Here is a 14,071-nt window from a genome sequence, read left to right as displayed (position 1 = left end):
TTTGTATATGTTAAGTTTCCTAGGGGCTTAATTTTGCCATATATCTGTTGTGTGTTGCAACTTTGTTATTAGAACTGTATCATATTTTATTTTTGCAGATTTCTCTTTTCCCAGCCACTATTAGCTTGGTTTCCTCGTGGGAAAGATCCCCTGTATATTCCGTTAGTCTGTAATGATTTTCAGAGTTGAGCGGGGTCTCTGCTACTTTGCTGCAAATGGCTGTTTTTGCGGCTTATGTCCTCATTTATTGTCGTAATTCTCACTTTTATTTTATAGTGTTGTTCACTCTTAAGGTGTTCAGGTAAATGTATTTATAAGGGTGTGTGTCCCTGTTATTGCGACCCCACCTTGTGGTTATAATACGACCAGGTTACTTTTATTGCAGTCACTTATGCTTATTCTATGACATGCTGCTGGACCTGACTGTTATTCTGAGGTTCCTAGTGGTTCTAAAAATGCACTATTACTGTTTGGGTGCTTGTAAAGAAAGCGGCCATTGTTCTTGTCATCAATTTGGGCATTCAGAGTTTGGACATATTTTTATATAGTGAGCCTTATGGCGCTCTCGCTGCGGTTCCAATTTATTGTTGTGATTGGACCCGGCTACTTCTTGAGGCACCTGTGTTTTATACGCTGTCTTTTAATATTGGTATTGTGTGCGTCCCACTATTTTAACTGTGGGGTGATGCCGTATGTCCTTTATTGCCGTGGCTCCTGTGTCTCACTATTATGGGACCCGGCTTTTATTCTGTTATTATTACACTGCTGGTATTAGTGCAATCTGTTACAGCCTAATACATTTATTGTTGGTGGGTATACTGTTTGTATTGCCGCAGCTTCAATTTACTGATATAGTTGAAACCGGCTATCAGGTAGGACACCCGTTACAACAGGATCCGGCTTATACCCAGTTCTTCTTATTTAACAAGCATTATGCTGTTATTGCTGCAGCTGCCCCTCCGGATTGCTGCCACTTTGCATCAGAGTTTTAACTTGATGTAGTTAAATACTACCCCTTCTTTTTAGATATTAATATTAGATATTATTTATCAGGTCATCATTCTAACTTCATATCATTTAGGCTAATATTAATATCTAAAAAGAAGGAGTAGTATTTAACTACATCCAGATAAAACTTTAATGCAAAGTGGTGTATCATTAATACCAAAAATACAGCACATTGAATTACTGAAATACAGTAATGTGCATGCAGTGATCAGAGGAGGGCACCAATAGACCACTATTTGTACCTCTGAGCACCATATCCATATATATATATGGAACAACCAGAGGAGGGCGCCAAAAGACCACTATCTGTGTTAACAAAGCTGTGATACATCATAAATGAATTGTGATACATTGTAACACCTTGCAATCACTGTACAAAGTGGCAAATGTTTATCAGTATTATACTTTAAATTGAAACATTTGACAACAAGCATTTTGTCCTACAATAAGGACAAGCTACACCCTTTTTTTGCTGATATTTGTAAGAATCTGGCATATAATTTAGCCACTAAAACAATAACGGAGTCATAACCACAAATTATTATTAGTGGTAAGTAAATTCTTGTTCTTGCCTACACTAATACCCCTTTCAGACATACTACCCGGGATTTTAGACCCGGTTCAAACCCGGGTTTTTAAAAATCCCGGGTCCATTGCAGGTGAGCAGGACCCGGTATTTTAGAGGACTAAAACCCCGGGTAGAGCCTTTCAGACATACCCTAGTCCCGGGATTGTGCGCGTGCACGTGAAAATTCCCGAGATTTTGCTGTGTGTCTAAAAGGGGTATAAATAGACATCTTTTTCGGACAGACATTTGTGTAATTTTAAACACACTTATATTTTTCCTTCTTTAACACACTATATGTATTTGTGTATACGTTGCATGTGATTTCAAACACTAAAAAACAATATATATATTTTATTTTGCTGTTTACATGAATTCCCCTACCTTGATATAGGGAATGTTAAAATCAATACCAATAAAAGTGATCATTTAAAGGTACCAGTGCGTTCCCCAAAAGTTCTTTTTTTCATCACCAGCAAGTTGTAAGACAGTCATTAGCTCTACACCATTAGGTCGACAGGGTCATTAGGTCGACATGGGTAAGGTCGACAGTCAAAGGTTGACATGAGGTTTTTCACTGTTTTTTGAGCCAACAGGCGGTATTTCATGCCCTACCATCCACTAGGGCGTGGTGGAAGAACAAAATAGTGTTCCCGAAGCATGGTGAGCGCAGCCATGCAAGGGGATGGGGTGCACGTTAACCTGTGTACATGTCGACATTCAGGTAAAAATACTTTGAAATAACCTGTTGACCTAACGACCCTGTCGACCTAACGACCGTGTCAACTTACTGGTGACCGACTGATCCACACCCTCTGCATTAGGGGAAGATCTGTGTTGCCAGAAACAAGAGTGCCCCGTGTTGTCTCATGGGGAGAGCAAGGCTATTGCATGGTACCAAACTCCTGGACTAAAAGCACTCACTTCCATGAGGCAGCTGCGGAAGCTGGCCATCTGCATAGAACATTGCGACAGATAACTTTTATGTTGTATCAAAGTTTGCAACACCTGGCACAGAACTGTGATCGCAGCAACAAGCAGGTGGTGTACCATCTACTGCAGGCATGTCCAAACTGTGGCCCTCCAGCTGTTGTAAAACTACACATCCCAGCATGCCTTGTTGTCTCACAACAGCTGCAGGGCCATAGTTTTTGGACATGCCTGATCTACTGCATGTCCCTCCTTCGGATTGGATGGAAAAACTATAAAGTACTTCTTACATTCACCACTGCATTTCTGTCTGTGAATCAGGACCTTTTGTGCATATGTCACACTTCCCAATATATTGGTTTATTTCCCTTGAATAACATGCTATTTAATGGAATTACCATTTTTTTGCACAAATCGAAAAATAAAAACAATGCAATTTGATAATAAATTATCTGGGCCATCCTTTCTAAGCACCAAACCATGCAGCCTTGTACAATAAACGTTTACAATATATATTCCCTAAAAGCTTAATTTAGTTAGAAGCCAATAAGCTGGAAAATACAGATGTGTCCTCATAGACCTGACCTCGAGAGACTGAGCAGCGCACCATTTTTTTGGCTCAAATATGTATGTATATCTGTTTGCATCTGAGGAGGGTATTCAATCTTAGCGGCTATTTCCCTGGGGAAAATAGCGCTCGCCGCCTTTTCAAATGCTGCCGTTCCGACAGCATTGAAGGTAGATTCTGACAAAACAGATCAGACTTCAAAACAAGCCAAATCTGTTTGTTGAATTCACAGCTGATTTTTGACAATCTGCGACCATTCTCGCCAACATACCCACTTTTCGTCACTCTGCAGCCAGAACATTGAAGTCCGGCTATCGAGTTACAGTCGAGCTGGGGTTTCAACAGTCGGAATCCGAGATTGAATACCAATTTAAATCTGTATACAAAGTAAAGCAGAACTCTATATGAAAAAGAGCCGCAGGCACTGCATTGTACATAGTGTAGTGCTTCATATACAGATTCGGACTTATTTGCACACAAATACCGCAAATCAAATTCATAAGTGCAGTCTAGTGAAGTGGTTAGTTGCATCGCACTGCAATTGACTCACATGTGATTGAAAGACATTCAGCACATGCAGTCTTGTGTGGCACCTGCCATACGGTGAAGAAATGTTTGGAGTGACAGCAGCAATAGTGCATGTATACATATCTGTAGATATTTTTTGCATACAAAACCACACAATAAATGACATCATTTACCACAGAGGTGATTATATATATACACATACACAAACATTTTCCTCTAAATTAAAAAAAAAAAAAAACGAAAGAAAATAGTATGGGGTGACGATAAATTAATTCTGTAAAAGGGTCCTATTCACATTTCCTTACACACAAGTTTAAGAATCGTATAATTTAAATTTAAAAAAAGCAAAAAAGACCCCAACAATTGAGTTAATAGAACTGACCCCAAAATGTATGCTGATTTTTTTTTTTTCCTGTCCTGATTTACAAAATGACTTGAGTTATCCAGACATTCTATCACTTTTGATAGACCAGCCACATAAGATTAGTTGGCTATTAGACATCCTATAAAGTTTTATCCAGCATCATTTTCACATACTTACGGCAGCCATATGATCAAGCCAGAGGCGGAATTACAATTGGAGCAGCAGGTGCAGGGCACCTGTTTTTCCCAGTCACACTCTGCCTCCACCTGTCACCCACTGCTGTGATGCATATTGTGAACCTGGGTTGGGATGGAGGAGTGGGGGCACAAAATACATTTTTGCACCTGTGCCCCTAACTCACAAGTTCAAACGCTAGATCGAGTCAATAACTACACACTATATACCTGCGACCAACCAACAACTCTCTTAGATATGATACATTTTCCTGCATACCTGATAAACAAATAGATAATGTAAAAGAAAATGTGACTCATGAGACCAGCCACCGTGCTCATTGCAGGTGCTTTTGCAGTGGACAGGGGTCAGCATGAGTACGCTGAGTGGTTTGCATATACGCACTGTGTGTTCTCAAATCTTTTTATAGTGTATATATATCGTATAGTGGAATATGACCAGTCGGACTAGTCTTCACTGCCCAAGTATCTTTGGTGCTTATGATCATGTTGCTTTTTGTCCTTCCCTGAACCACATTTGGTAGGCAATGATTGCTGCACACCAAGAACACCACCACACCACCTGCCGTTTTGGCGATGTTCTGACCCAGTCATCTAGCCATCACAAACTGTCCCTTGTCAGGTTCGTAGGTTTGTACATTTAACCTGCTTCCAACAAACAAACTACAATACCATCAAGATCATCATGAGTATTCACTTATACATAGATACAAGGCTTTCTGGACTCATTATTTATTGCCTATACTGAAAAAGAAAGTATTCGTTCTCCATAGCGGATTCTTGTATTAGTTTAAGGATAAACCTACCGCATTCTTGAGTGTTTATCTGTGCTTTCGTAATAGAACAAGAAGTTTATCTCATGTACTCCTTCTTCATCAGGACCTCGTAACCACAGTGGAAGCTGTACGGATGCACCAGGAGCCAACACAGAGTCTGTAAGAGGAATATCTACAACCTCTGGCTGGCTTCCCCCACCAAATCCAAAGTCTACTGGAGCTACAGATGAAGTCAGCACAGGGGGCCCCGAGGTAGAGTCTGTAACAACTGTTTTATAGGCACTGCAGTTCATGGATGCTGCAGGACTTAGCGGCGTCAATGCTGCTGTATTGCTGCCAAAAGTAAAGAACTCCGGTCTCTTAGATACAACCCTGAGACCCGTCAGCGGGCACTTGCTCACATTCACAAATTCAACATGTGTTTTTCGGATTTCTCCACAAAGCAGTCCAGTGGGGAAATTTATGAAGAACACCTGTTTGGTGAGAAAAAATATAGAAATGATTAAGAACAAATAAACCTAAAACGTTGCAGAGTAAACAAATACAGGTTTTGCAGTTTCCGATACACACTAGAGATGACATAGGGGACTAGTTATTCTGGTTGCTTCGCAAACCTTGCAAGTCCACCAAACCCCGGCCTACGAATGCTGGGCCGGCCGACCCGCCTCGCAGCGTGGGTTCGCCTGCACTAGCTGCAAATGGATGTTTAACATAAACAACCATTCGCAGGCTAAGGGGAACCACCCCCATCATTTGATGGTCGCCAACCATCGAATTATGGCGAAAGTGCACGCATATCTAAGTGACTCTCAGGTCACCCTTGGAAAGAAGTGGGTGATCAGCTGACATCCAGTGATGTCAGCACACCACGTCACCGGGCGATTTGCATGGGAACACCCATGAAATTCTGGGCGTTCCCATGGGGAAATCGGTCACCCAGTGTCTGCACATGCACAGAAATGCGTCTGTGAATGCACGGAGGAGCAAAGGCACCTGGATAAGGTCCATACACCTAATCCAAAGATTCAGATATCCAGCACTGCAGAAAACAGAGCTCCAGGATTAAGGCTTGTCATTTCTGAAGCCGCATATCTGGATTGGTATCGTCATACAATTGATGGGTGATTATTTACACTTGTATAGTTTCTGGAAGTATATTTATTGGGTACTTGTTTCCTATCTGGGCGCCCAGGTTTTCTACGTACGGCACCGTACTGAAATCGGATCGCATCGCATCGTACACATACACGATATTGAACGATGCGATGCGATGCGATGCGATCCGATTTCCCATAGGAAACAATGTTAAATGGCTCAATTTAGCCAAATTATCATAGGAACAATAGTAAATGGGCCAAAAACACCCCTGAACATTGAAATGTCCCCCCAAAAGTAGTTGACGCCACCCCGCCATCAACGTGAACCCGAAGCGTGGCGAGCGCAGCGAGCCCGCGAGGGGCGGCGGTACGCGTCCTCCGACCTTTTCATGCCCTACTATCCACTAGGGCGTGGAGTGAGAATAGAATAGTGTGGCGAGCGCAGCGAGCCACCGAGCCCGAAGCGTGGCGAGCGCAGCGAGCCCCGCGAGGGGACGCGGATACCTTCACAGTTATACGCGTCCCCTCGCGGGCTTCCCAGGTGTCCATGGCGACGCGGACACCTGGGAAGCCCGCAAAGGGACGCGTTTACCTGTGAAGGTATCCGCGTGCGCTCGCCACGCTTCGGGCTCGGTGGCTCGCTGCGCTCGCCACACTATTCTATTCTCACTCCACGCCCTAGTGGATAGTAGGGCATGAAAAGGTCGGAGGACGCGTACCGCCGCCCCTCGCGGGCTCGCTGCGCTCGCCACGCTTCGGGTTCACGTTGATGGTGGGGTGGCGTCAACTACTTTTGGGGGGACATTTCAATGTTCAGGGGTGTTTTTGGCCCATTTACTATTGTTCCTATGATAATTTGGCTAAATTGAGCCATTTAACATTGTTTCCTATGGGAAATCGAATCGGATCGCATCGCATCGCATCGCATCGTTCAATATCGTGTATGTGTACGATGCGATGCGATCAGATTTCACTACGGAGAATAGCATGGTGCTCAATTTACTTAGTGGGCGCCCAGATAGGAAACAAGTACCATTTATTGTTCCAAACTTCTATGAAAATTTAACTTAATGAATCTGGAGTTCAATTCCAACCAAAATATTTAGACCTACTCCAAATAAAAAGAATTCTCTTGCTGCATTACACAATATAAAACATTATTAAAGGGAGTACTCCCCTATTTAGTGGATACCTCACAAAAATAGGAATAAAATCATTCTATGGAAGACCTGTTATTATTCCCCTGATGAAGTCATTGGTAATCATTGGGTTTCTATGTACTTTTGACGTCTGAAAAAATAATTTTAATAAAAACACATCTGGTGGATGAACAACGCCTCTTAATTGTGTCGGAGATTACGGAACATCACTTTGAAATCGTTGGTGAGAATATAACATTATAAGGGCCAGATCACTATTGGGTCGTATGTCTGTATTAATTCCCTAACCCTCAGGGAATTTAGTGATTGGGCTGCCTCATCTATCTGTGTATAATCGGTCAATTAATATTAGCGCGTAGTGGAATTTTTGGAATATACCATACACCTAATGTGTTTCGTTTGTTCTCCCATTTAAGGCCTGGCTGTTTGAGATAACCGGCCATATCTTGCCCAAAAGTGTCCGGGTTGTGCTGTGTCTTGCCAGTGTAACATCTGATATGACCTCAGCAAACCCACAAGATGCATGCAATTGCAGAAACAGCTCTATCACATTTTTTCACTTCGCTAACAAACTAACAAAAGAAAGCCTCACCTACTATGTAACTACAGATCTATTCATTTGATTTTTAAAATACATATAACGCAAATGTTAAAGCACATTATTATTATTGTTTACTGAAGAGTACAATCTGAACTAAACTGCATAACACATATGCACTAACTGTAAGCCTAAATACTAATATGTTATGGGTGGCGATAAACATGAAAAAGTAAATAAAAGTAGTTTACAGGGCACATCTATCAAAATATAGTGCCATCATCTCCCAATCACTGGGGGCTTATAGTGGGTACACACGGTTAGATGAGGATTTCAATTCGATATGCCGTTCAATTCGATCTGGTGTTAGACACACTCGACATGGACACTAAAAAAGTGCACCGCTCGCCATGCTTCGGGCACGGTGCCTACCTACACTCGGCACACTATTTTATTCTCCCATCACACCGTATTGGATGGTGGGGCATGAAATACCGCCTGTAGACACAGGACGGCTCAAAAAGAAATAAAAAACAGTGCAAAATCCCTTGTCACCCTTTTAACTGTTGACCACCCCCATTATCTTTTTTTCTTCTTACTAAAGCAGTACTCGCTGATCCCAGCTAACACACCTCTCCTCCACAACACTGAATCATATTAAATATAGCTCACCTCCAGTAAAGGCATTGGTGGGGTAATAATTGGATCTAACCGGCGGTCAGGTCCATACTGAATAGATGTTTTCTCTTCCTTGGAACTATTTAGGCGAGGGCCTTGTATCTCCAAGTCCTGACGTCCTCTGACTGACATTCCATTGGAAATAAATTTCCCTAAAAAATATATTTTTAAAATTACATAAAATTTTATGACACACATCAATTCTTCGAAAACAGACAAATGGTGGTGTTGCCCACAGCAACCAGGCTTTAGTAAAACTATGAATACAAGAGAAAGAAAAGACTGTCATTTGTTGTGGCGCACTCAGGATATTTAAAGAAAAAACAATCATAAAATGTAACTTTTAATAATTTTCATTTAAAGAACTGCGACATATAAAAACATTGACCATAGGAGGTACATAGAAAGTAGGAAACTTTTAAAAGGGGATATTATCCTCTTATGGTGAACCCCAATGTTAGTTCCCCTGTATGAATTGGTCGGGGCGTCTTATAGTGTGTATCTGCTTTACTGCAGAGGACTAAAATGAAATAAATAGTATCACTATTATTGTCAGTGTCTTATTCAAATAGTCCTCTAGCAGTTGGTCACTTTATACCCTCTCTTTAAGAAAGTTCTATTTAGGGTAAGTGCTCATATAAGGCAATGGAGATGTCAGCGAGTGGTGGTGTGTTTAAATTACACACTATCTAAGCCAGTATCTGTTGCCATATGCTGCTTTTTTAGACTGCATATCAGTATCAGTATCAGCCTCTGTGGAGAGATCGCATTCAGATGTGGATGTGTGACTCTTGTTTACTATCAGTATACACTCTCGTCCCCCGTTTAAAGTTTTTATGGGGGTACAAGTGTGTAAAAGGAACAGTGGTGTTTCAATTTACCCCAGTTTAATCAGGACTTCAACCCCACAGCTCCAGCCCCAGTACTCTGGTGTGCTGGGCAATCTTTGTATAAATAAATTTACACATTCAGGGAGGTTCAATACCTGTTCCCTAGGTATCCCTAATTAGGGCGTTACCAGTGTGTGTCCACTGTTACTGAGAGATGTAATGTGAACACTTTTACCACATTGTTTTTACTGATAGTTTCTCATATACATAGACAGTAATATATCAACATTTTATTAAAATGAATATATGTCAAAGACTGAGGGGAGTACTGACAGGAGGTTTTAGTGTTATTTACAGTTCATGCCACAAAACATCCATTTGCAATATTTCTGCATATAAACAGAATGTAGTTCCAGAGGCTGGCAGTTTAAAGATAATATTTTTTAGTGAAAGTTCACCGTATCTCATATGGTGAGTGTCCGTATTGTCACTGGCGAGAGATCGCGGTCAGAAGTGAGCTGCGCGTCTCTTATTCTGTCAGTGCTGCCGGTATGGGACAACTCGCTGCTGGTCTGTGTCAACAGCCGCCGGCGTCTGAGGGGGAATTGTGGTCAGTGAAAGTGACGCTACGATTCTTACACCCTTTCAGACCCGTTTTGCGCGTTGCTGCACACTGATACCAGGGCTAGATAATATTGGTATCTGCACTTCCGTGCTCCGTTCGCCCTACTGTGCTGAGTACGTGGTCAGGGTCTGACCCCGCGACTCTAGCTCAGTGCCTCTGTTATGCGGATACCAAGCGCCCTCTATACATATACAATATACATTTCAGGGGGGAAGGGACATTGGGGGTTTACACACTCTGAGAGTGTCTGGTCGACGCGCGTGTCGCCTGCACCAGCTTCATCAGGACCAACCAGGTAGCTACCCGGAAGCCCCTTAAATACCTACCCCCTCCTGCATATTCATGAGTGCAGGTGAGGGTGTGTCTCTGTGTTTGGTAATTCTGGATTGGTTATCGCCCTTTCAATGGGTTTTAGAAAATCTCCCTGTCTGCTCTATAGGCAGAGTTATTAACCCATGCCTTGCTTCTTGATGTGTCTGTCAGACAGCGATAAAAAATTGGACAGTTAGAAAAAATAATAATAAGGAACAAGGAAGAAGAGGGGAGAATAGGGTTTATTAATATTGCACTTGTGTGACAATTTTAGTTGTACATGTTTAGTTTCCACTATATTGCTACATCTTTTGAGAAAGTCATTAGAGGCTAAAGGACAAACAGAAAGGTAGGTCTCTAGTTATGTCCCGGGCTACTTAAAGGTGAGAGTATCATAGGCACAGTATTTCAAACTGTGTATCATACTGTGCCTATGATACTCTCACCTTTAAGTAGCCCGGGACATAACTAGAGACCTACTAATGAACATGCCAGTATGTCCATTTCTCTGTTTAAAATCCGGATGAGTGACATAATCCAATATCCAGCAAAAATCAAGCAGTAACTCCTTCATCATGACTTCTGCTTATCTTATTCTATCCATAACAGTGCAGAACTATTATCTGTCCCTCTCCCGAAATACTGTGCCTATATAACACATGCAAGCACAGGGTAGACTTTATCTCCCACCAACAATGTTACCTTCTTTTCGAATGTACCGTATGATAAGATATAAAACAACAAAAAAGCATGTGAAACATAGCATAAAATACAGTCCAGCTGCACAGATAAGAAAAGGAGCATCTACTGCACAAAATAATAAAAATGAAAATAAAAACTCCCCTTTCTGTTTGTCCTTTAGCCTCTAATGACTTTCTCAAAAGATGTAGCAATATAGTGGAAACTAAACACGTACAACTAAAATTGTCACACAAGTGCAATATTAATAAACCCAATTCTCCCCTCTTCTTCCTTGTTCCTTATTATTATTTTTTCTAACTGTCCAATTTTTTATCGCTGTCTGACAGACACATCAAGAAGCAAGGCATGGGTTAATAACTCTGCCTATAGAGCAGACAGGGAGATTTTCTAAAACCCATTGAAAGGGCGATAACCAATCCAGAATTACCAAACACAGAGACACACCCTCACCTGCACTCATGAATATGCAGGAGGGGGTAGGTATTTAAGGGGCTTCCGGGTAGCTACCTGGTTGGTCCTGATGAAGCTGGTGCAGGCGACACGCGCGTCGACCAGACACTCTCAGAGTGTGTAAACCCCCAATGTCCCTTCCCCCCTGAAATGTATATTGTATATGTATAGAGGGCGCTTGGTATCCGCATAACAGAGGCACTGAGCTAGAGTCGCGGGGTCAGACCCTGACCATGTACTCAGCACAGTAGGGCGAACGGAGCACGGAAGTGCAGATACCAATATTATCTAGCCCTGGTATCAGTGTGCAGCAACGAGCAAAACGGGTCTGAAAGGGTGTAAGAATCGTAGCGTCACTTTCACTGACCACGATTCCCCCTCAGACGACGGCAGCTGTTGACACAGACCAGCAGCGAGTTGTCCCATACCGGCAGCACTGACAGAATAAGAGACGCGCAGCTCACTTCTGACCGCGATCTCTCGCCAGTGACAATACGGACACTCACCATATGAGATACGGTGAACTTTCACTAAAAAATATTATCTTTAAACTGCCAGCCTCTGGAACTACATTCTGTTTATATGCAGAAATATTGCAAATGGATGTTTTGTGGCATGAACTGTAAATAACACTAAAACCTCCTATCAGTACTCCCCTCAGTCTTTGACATATATTCATTTTAATAAAATGTTGATATATTACTGTCTATGTATATGAGAAACTATCAGTAAAAACAATGTGGTAAAAGTATCCAGATTACATCTCTCAGTAACAGTGGACACACACTGGAAACGCCCTAATTAGGGATACCTAGGGAACAGGTATTGAACCTCCCTGAATGTGTGAATTTATTTATACAAAGATTGCCCAGCACACCAGAGTACTGGGGCTGGAGCTGTGGGGTTGAAGTCCTGATTAAACTGGGGTAAATTGAAACACCACTGTTCCTTTTACACACTTGTACCCCCTTAAAAACTTTAAACGGGGGACGAGAGTGTATACTGATAGTAAACAAGAGTCACACATCCACATCTGAATGCGATCTCTCCACAGAGGCTGATACTGATATGCAGTCTAAAAAAGCAGCATATGGCAACAGATACTGGCTTAGATAGTGTGTGATTCAAACACACCACCACTCGCTGACATCTCCATTGCCTTATATGAGCACTTACCCTAAATAGAACTTTCTTAAAGAGAGGGTATAAAGTGACCAACTGCTAGAGGACTATTTGAATAAGACACTGACAATAATAGTGATACTATTTATTTCATTTTAGTCCTCTGCAGTAATGCAGATACACACTATAAGACGCCCCGACCAATTCATACAGGGGAACTAACATTGGGGTTCACCATAAGAGGATAATATCCCCTTTTTAAAGTTTCCTACTTTCTATGTACCTCCTATGGTCAATGTTTTTATATGTCGCAGTTCTTTAAATGAAAATTATTAAAAGTTACATTTTATGATTGTTTTTTCTTTAAATATCCTGAGTGCGCCACAACAAATGACAGTCTTTTCTTTCTCTTGTATTCATGTCAAATTTCCTGTCCTAGTGGCAGCACACCCCACATAAACAGCAACACTGCTATCATTAGTGATATTGGGGTCAACGTCAATTTTTTCCTGTGCGACTGAAACCCCCTTTTTGTCTTTAGTAAAACTACCCTATAGTTGGTAACTCTCAAGCTAGTTACTTTTTTAATTTTCAACTATTTTACAGAAAGTTTCAGTTCATTGTATGTAATTCGTATGTAATTAATGCATAGTACCATGTAGTATACAGGGCTGGGCAACACCGGCCCTCCAGATGTTGATGAACTACACATCCCAGCATCCCAGCATGCCCAGAGTTATTAACCCATGCCTTGCTTCTTGATGTGTCTGTCAGACAGCGATAAAAAATTGGACAGTTAAAATAATAATAAGGAACAAGGAAGAAGAGGGGAGAATAGGGTTTATTAATATTGCACTTGTGTGACAATTTTAGTTGTACGTGTTTAGTTTCCACTATATTGCTACATCTTTTGAGAAAGTCATTAGAGGCTAAAGGACAAACAGAAAGGTAGGTCTCTAGTTATGTCCCGGGCTACTTAAAGGTGAGAGTATCATAGGCACAGTATGATACACAGTTTGAAATACTGTGCCTATGATACTCTCACCTTTAAGTAGCCCGGGACATAACTAGAGACCTACCTTTCTGTTTGTCCTTTAGCCTCTAATGACTTTCTCAAAAGATGTAGCAATATAGTGGAAACTAAACACGTACAACTAAAATTGTCACACAAGTGCAATATTAATAAACCCTATTCTCCCCTCTTCTTCCTTGTTCCTTATTATTATTTTAACTGTCCAATTTTTTATCGCTGTCTGACAGACACATCAAGAAGCAAGGCATGGGTTAATAACTCTGCCTATAGAGCAGACAGGGAGATTTTCTAAAACCCATTGAAAGGGCGATAACCAATCCAGAATTACCAAACACAGAGACACACCCTCACCTGCACTCATGAATATGCAGGAGGGGGTAGGTATTTAAGGGGCTTCCGGGTAGCTACCTGGTTGGTCCTGATGAAGCTGGTGCAGGCGACACGCGCGTCGACCAGACACTCTCAGAGTGTGTAAACCCCCAATGTCCCTTCCCCCCTGAAATGTATATTGTATATGTATAGAGGGCGCTTGGTATCCGCATAACAGAGGCACTGAGCTAGAGTCGCGGGGTCAGACCCTGACCATGTACT

General features: G+C 41.8%; 1 protein-coding gene across 4 annotated transcripts in view; it reads right to left on the bottom strand.

Moving 5' to 3' along the window:
- Window positions 1-14,071, bottom strand: part of TRAPPC8 (trafficking protein particle complex subunit 8) — a 117,691-nt gene that overhangs the window by 19,081 nt on the left and 84,539 nt on the right. For all 4 annotated transcript variants that reach the window (XM_083187467.1, XM_083187468.1, XM_083187469.1 and 1 more), the window contains 2 exons: window positions 8,401-8,558; window positions 4,964-5,406 (listed from right to left, as the gene is read on the bottom strand). In XM_083187467.1, coding sequence (XP_083043593.1) covers window positions 4,964-5,406; window positions 8,401-8,558 — 601 coding nt within the window. The remainder of the gene's footprint in view (window positions 1-4,963; window positions 5,407-8,400; window positions 8,559-14,071) is intronic.

The sequence above is a fragment of the Crinia signifera genome, chromosome 5 (assembly GCF_055691185.1).
Source record: "Crinia signifera chromosome 5, ASM5569118v1, whole genome shotgun sequence".
Lineage (NCBI taxonomy): Eukaryota > Metazoa > Chordata > Amphibia > Anura > Myobatrachidae > Crinia > Crinia signifera.
Note: the sequence above shows the minus strand (reverse complement) of the source record. Positions and strands in the feature narration are given on the sequence as shown.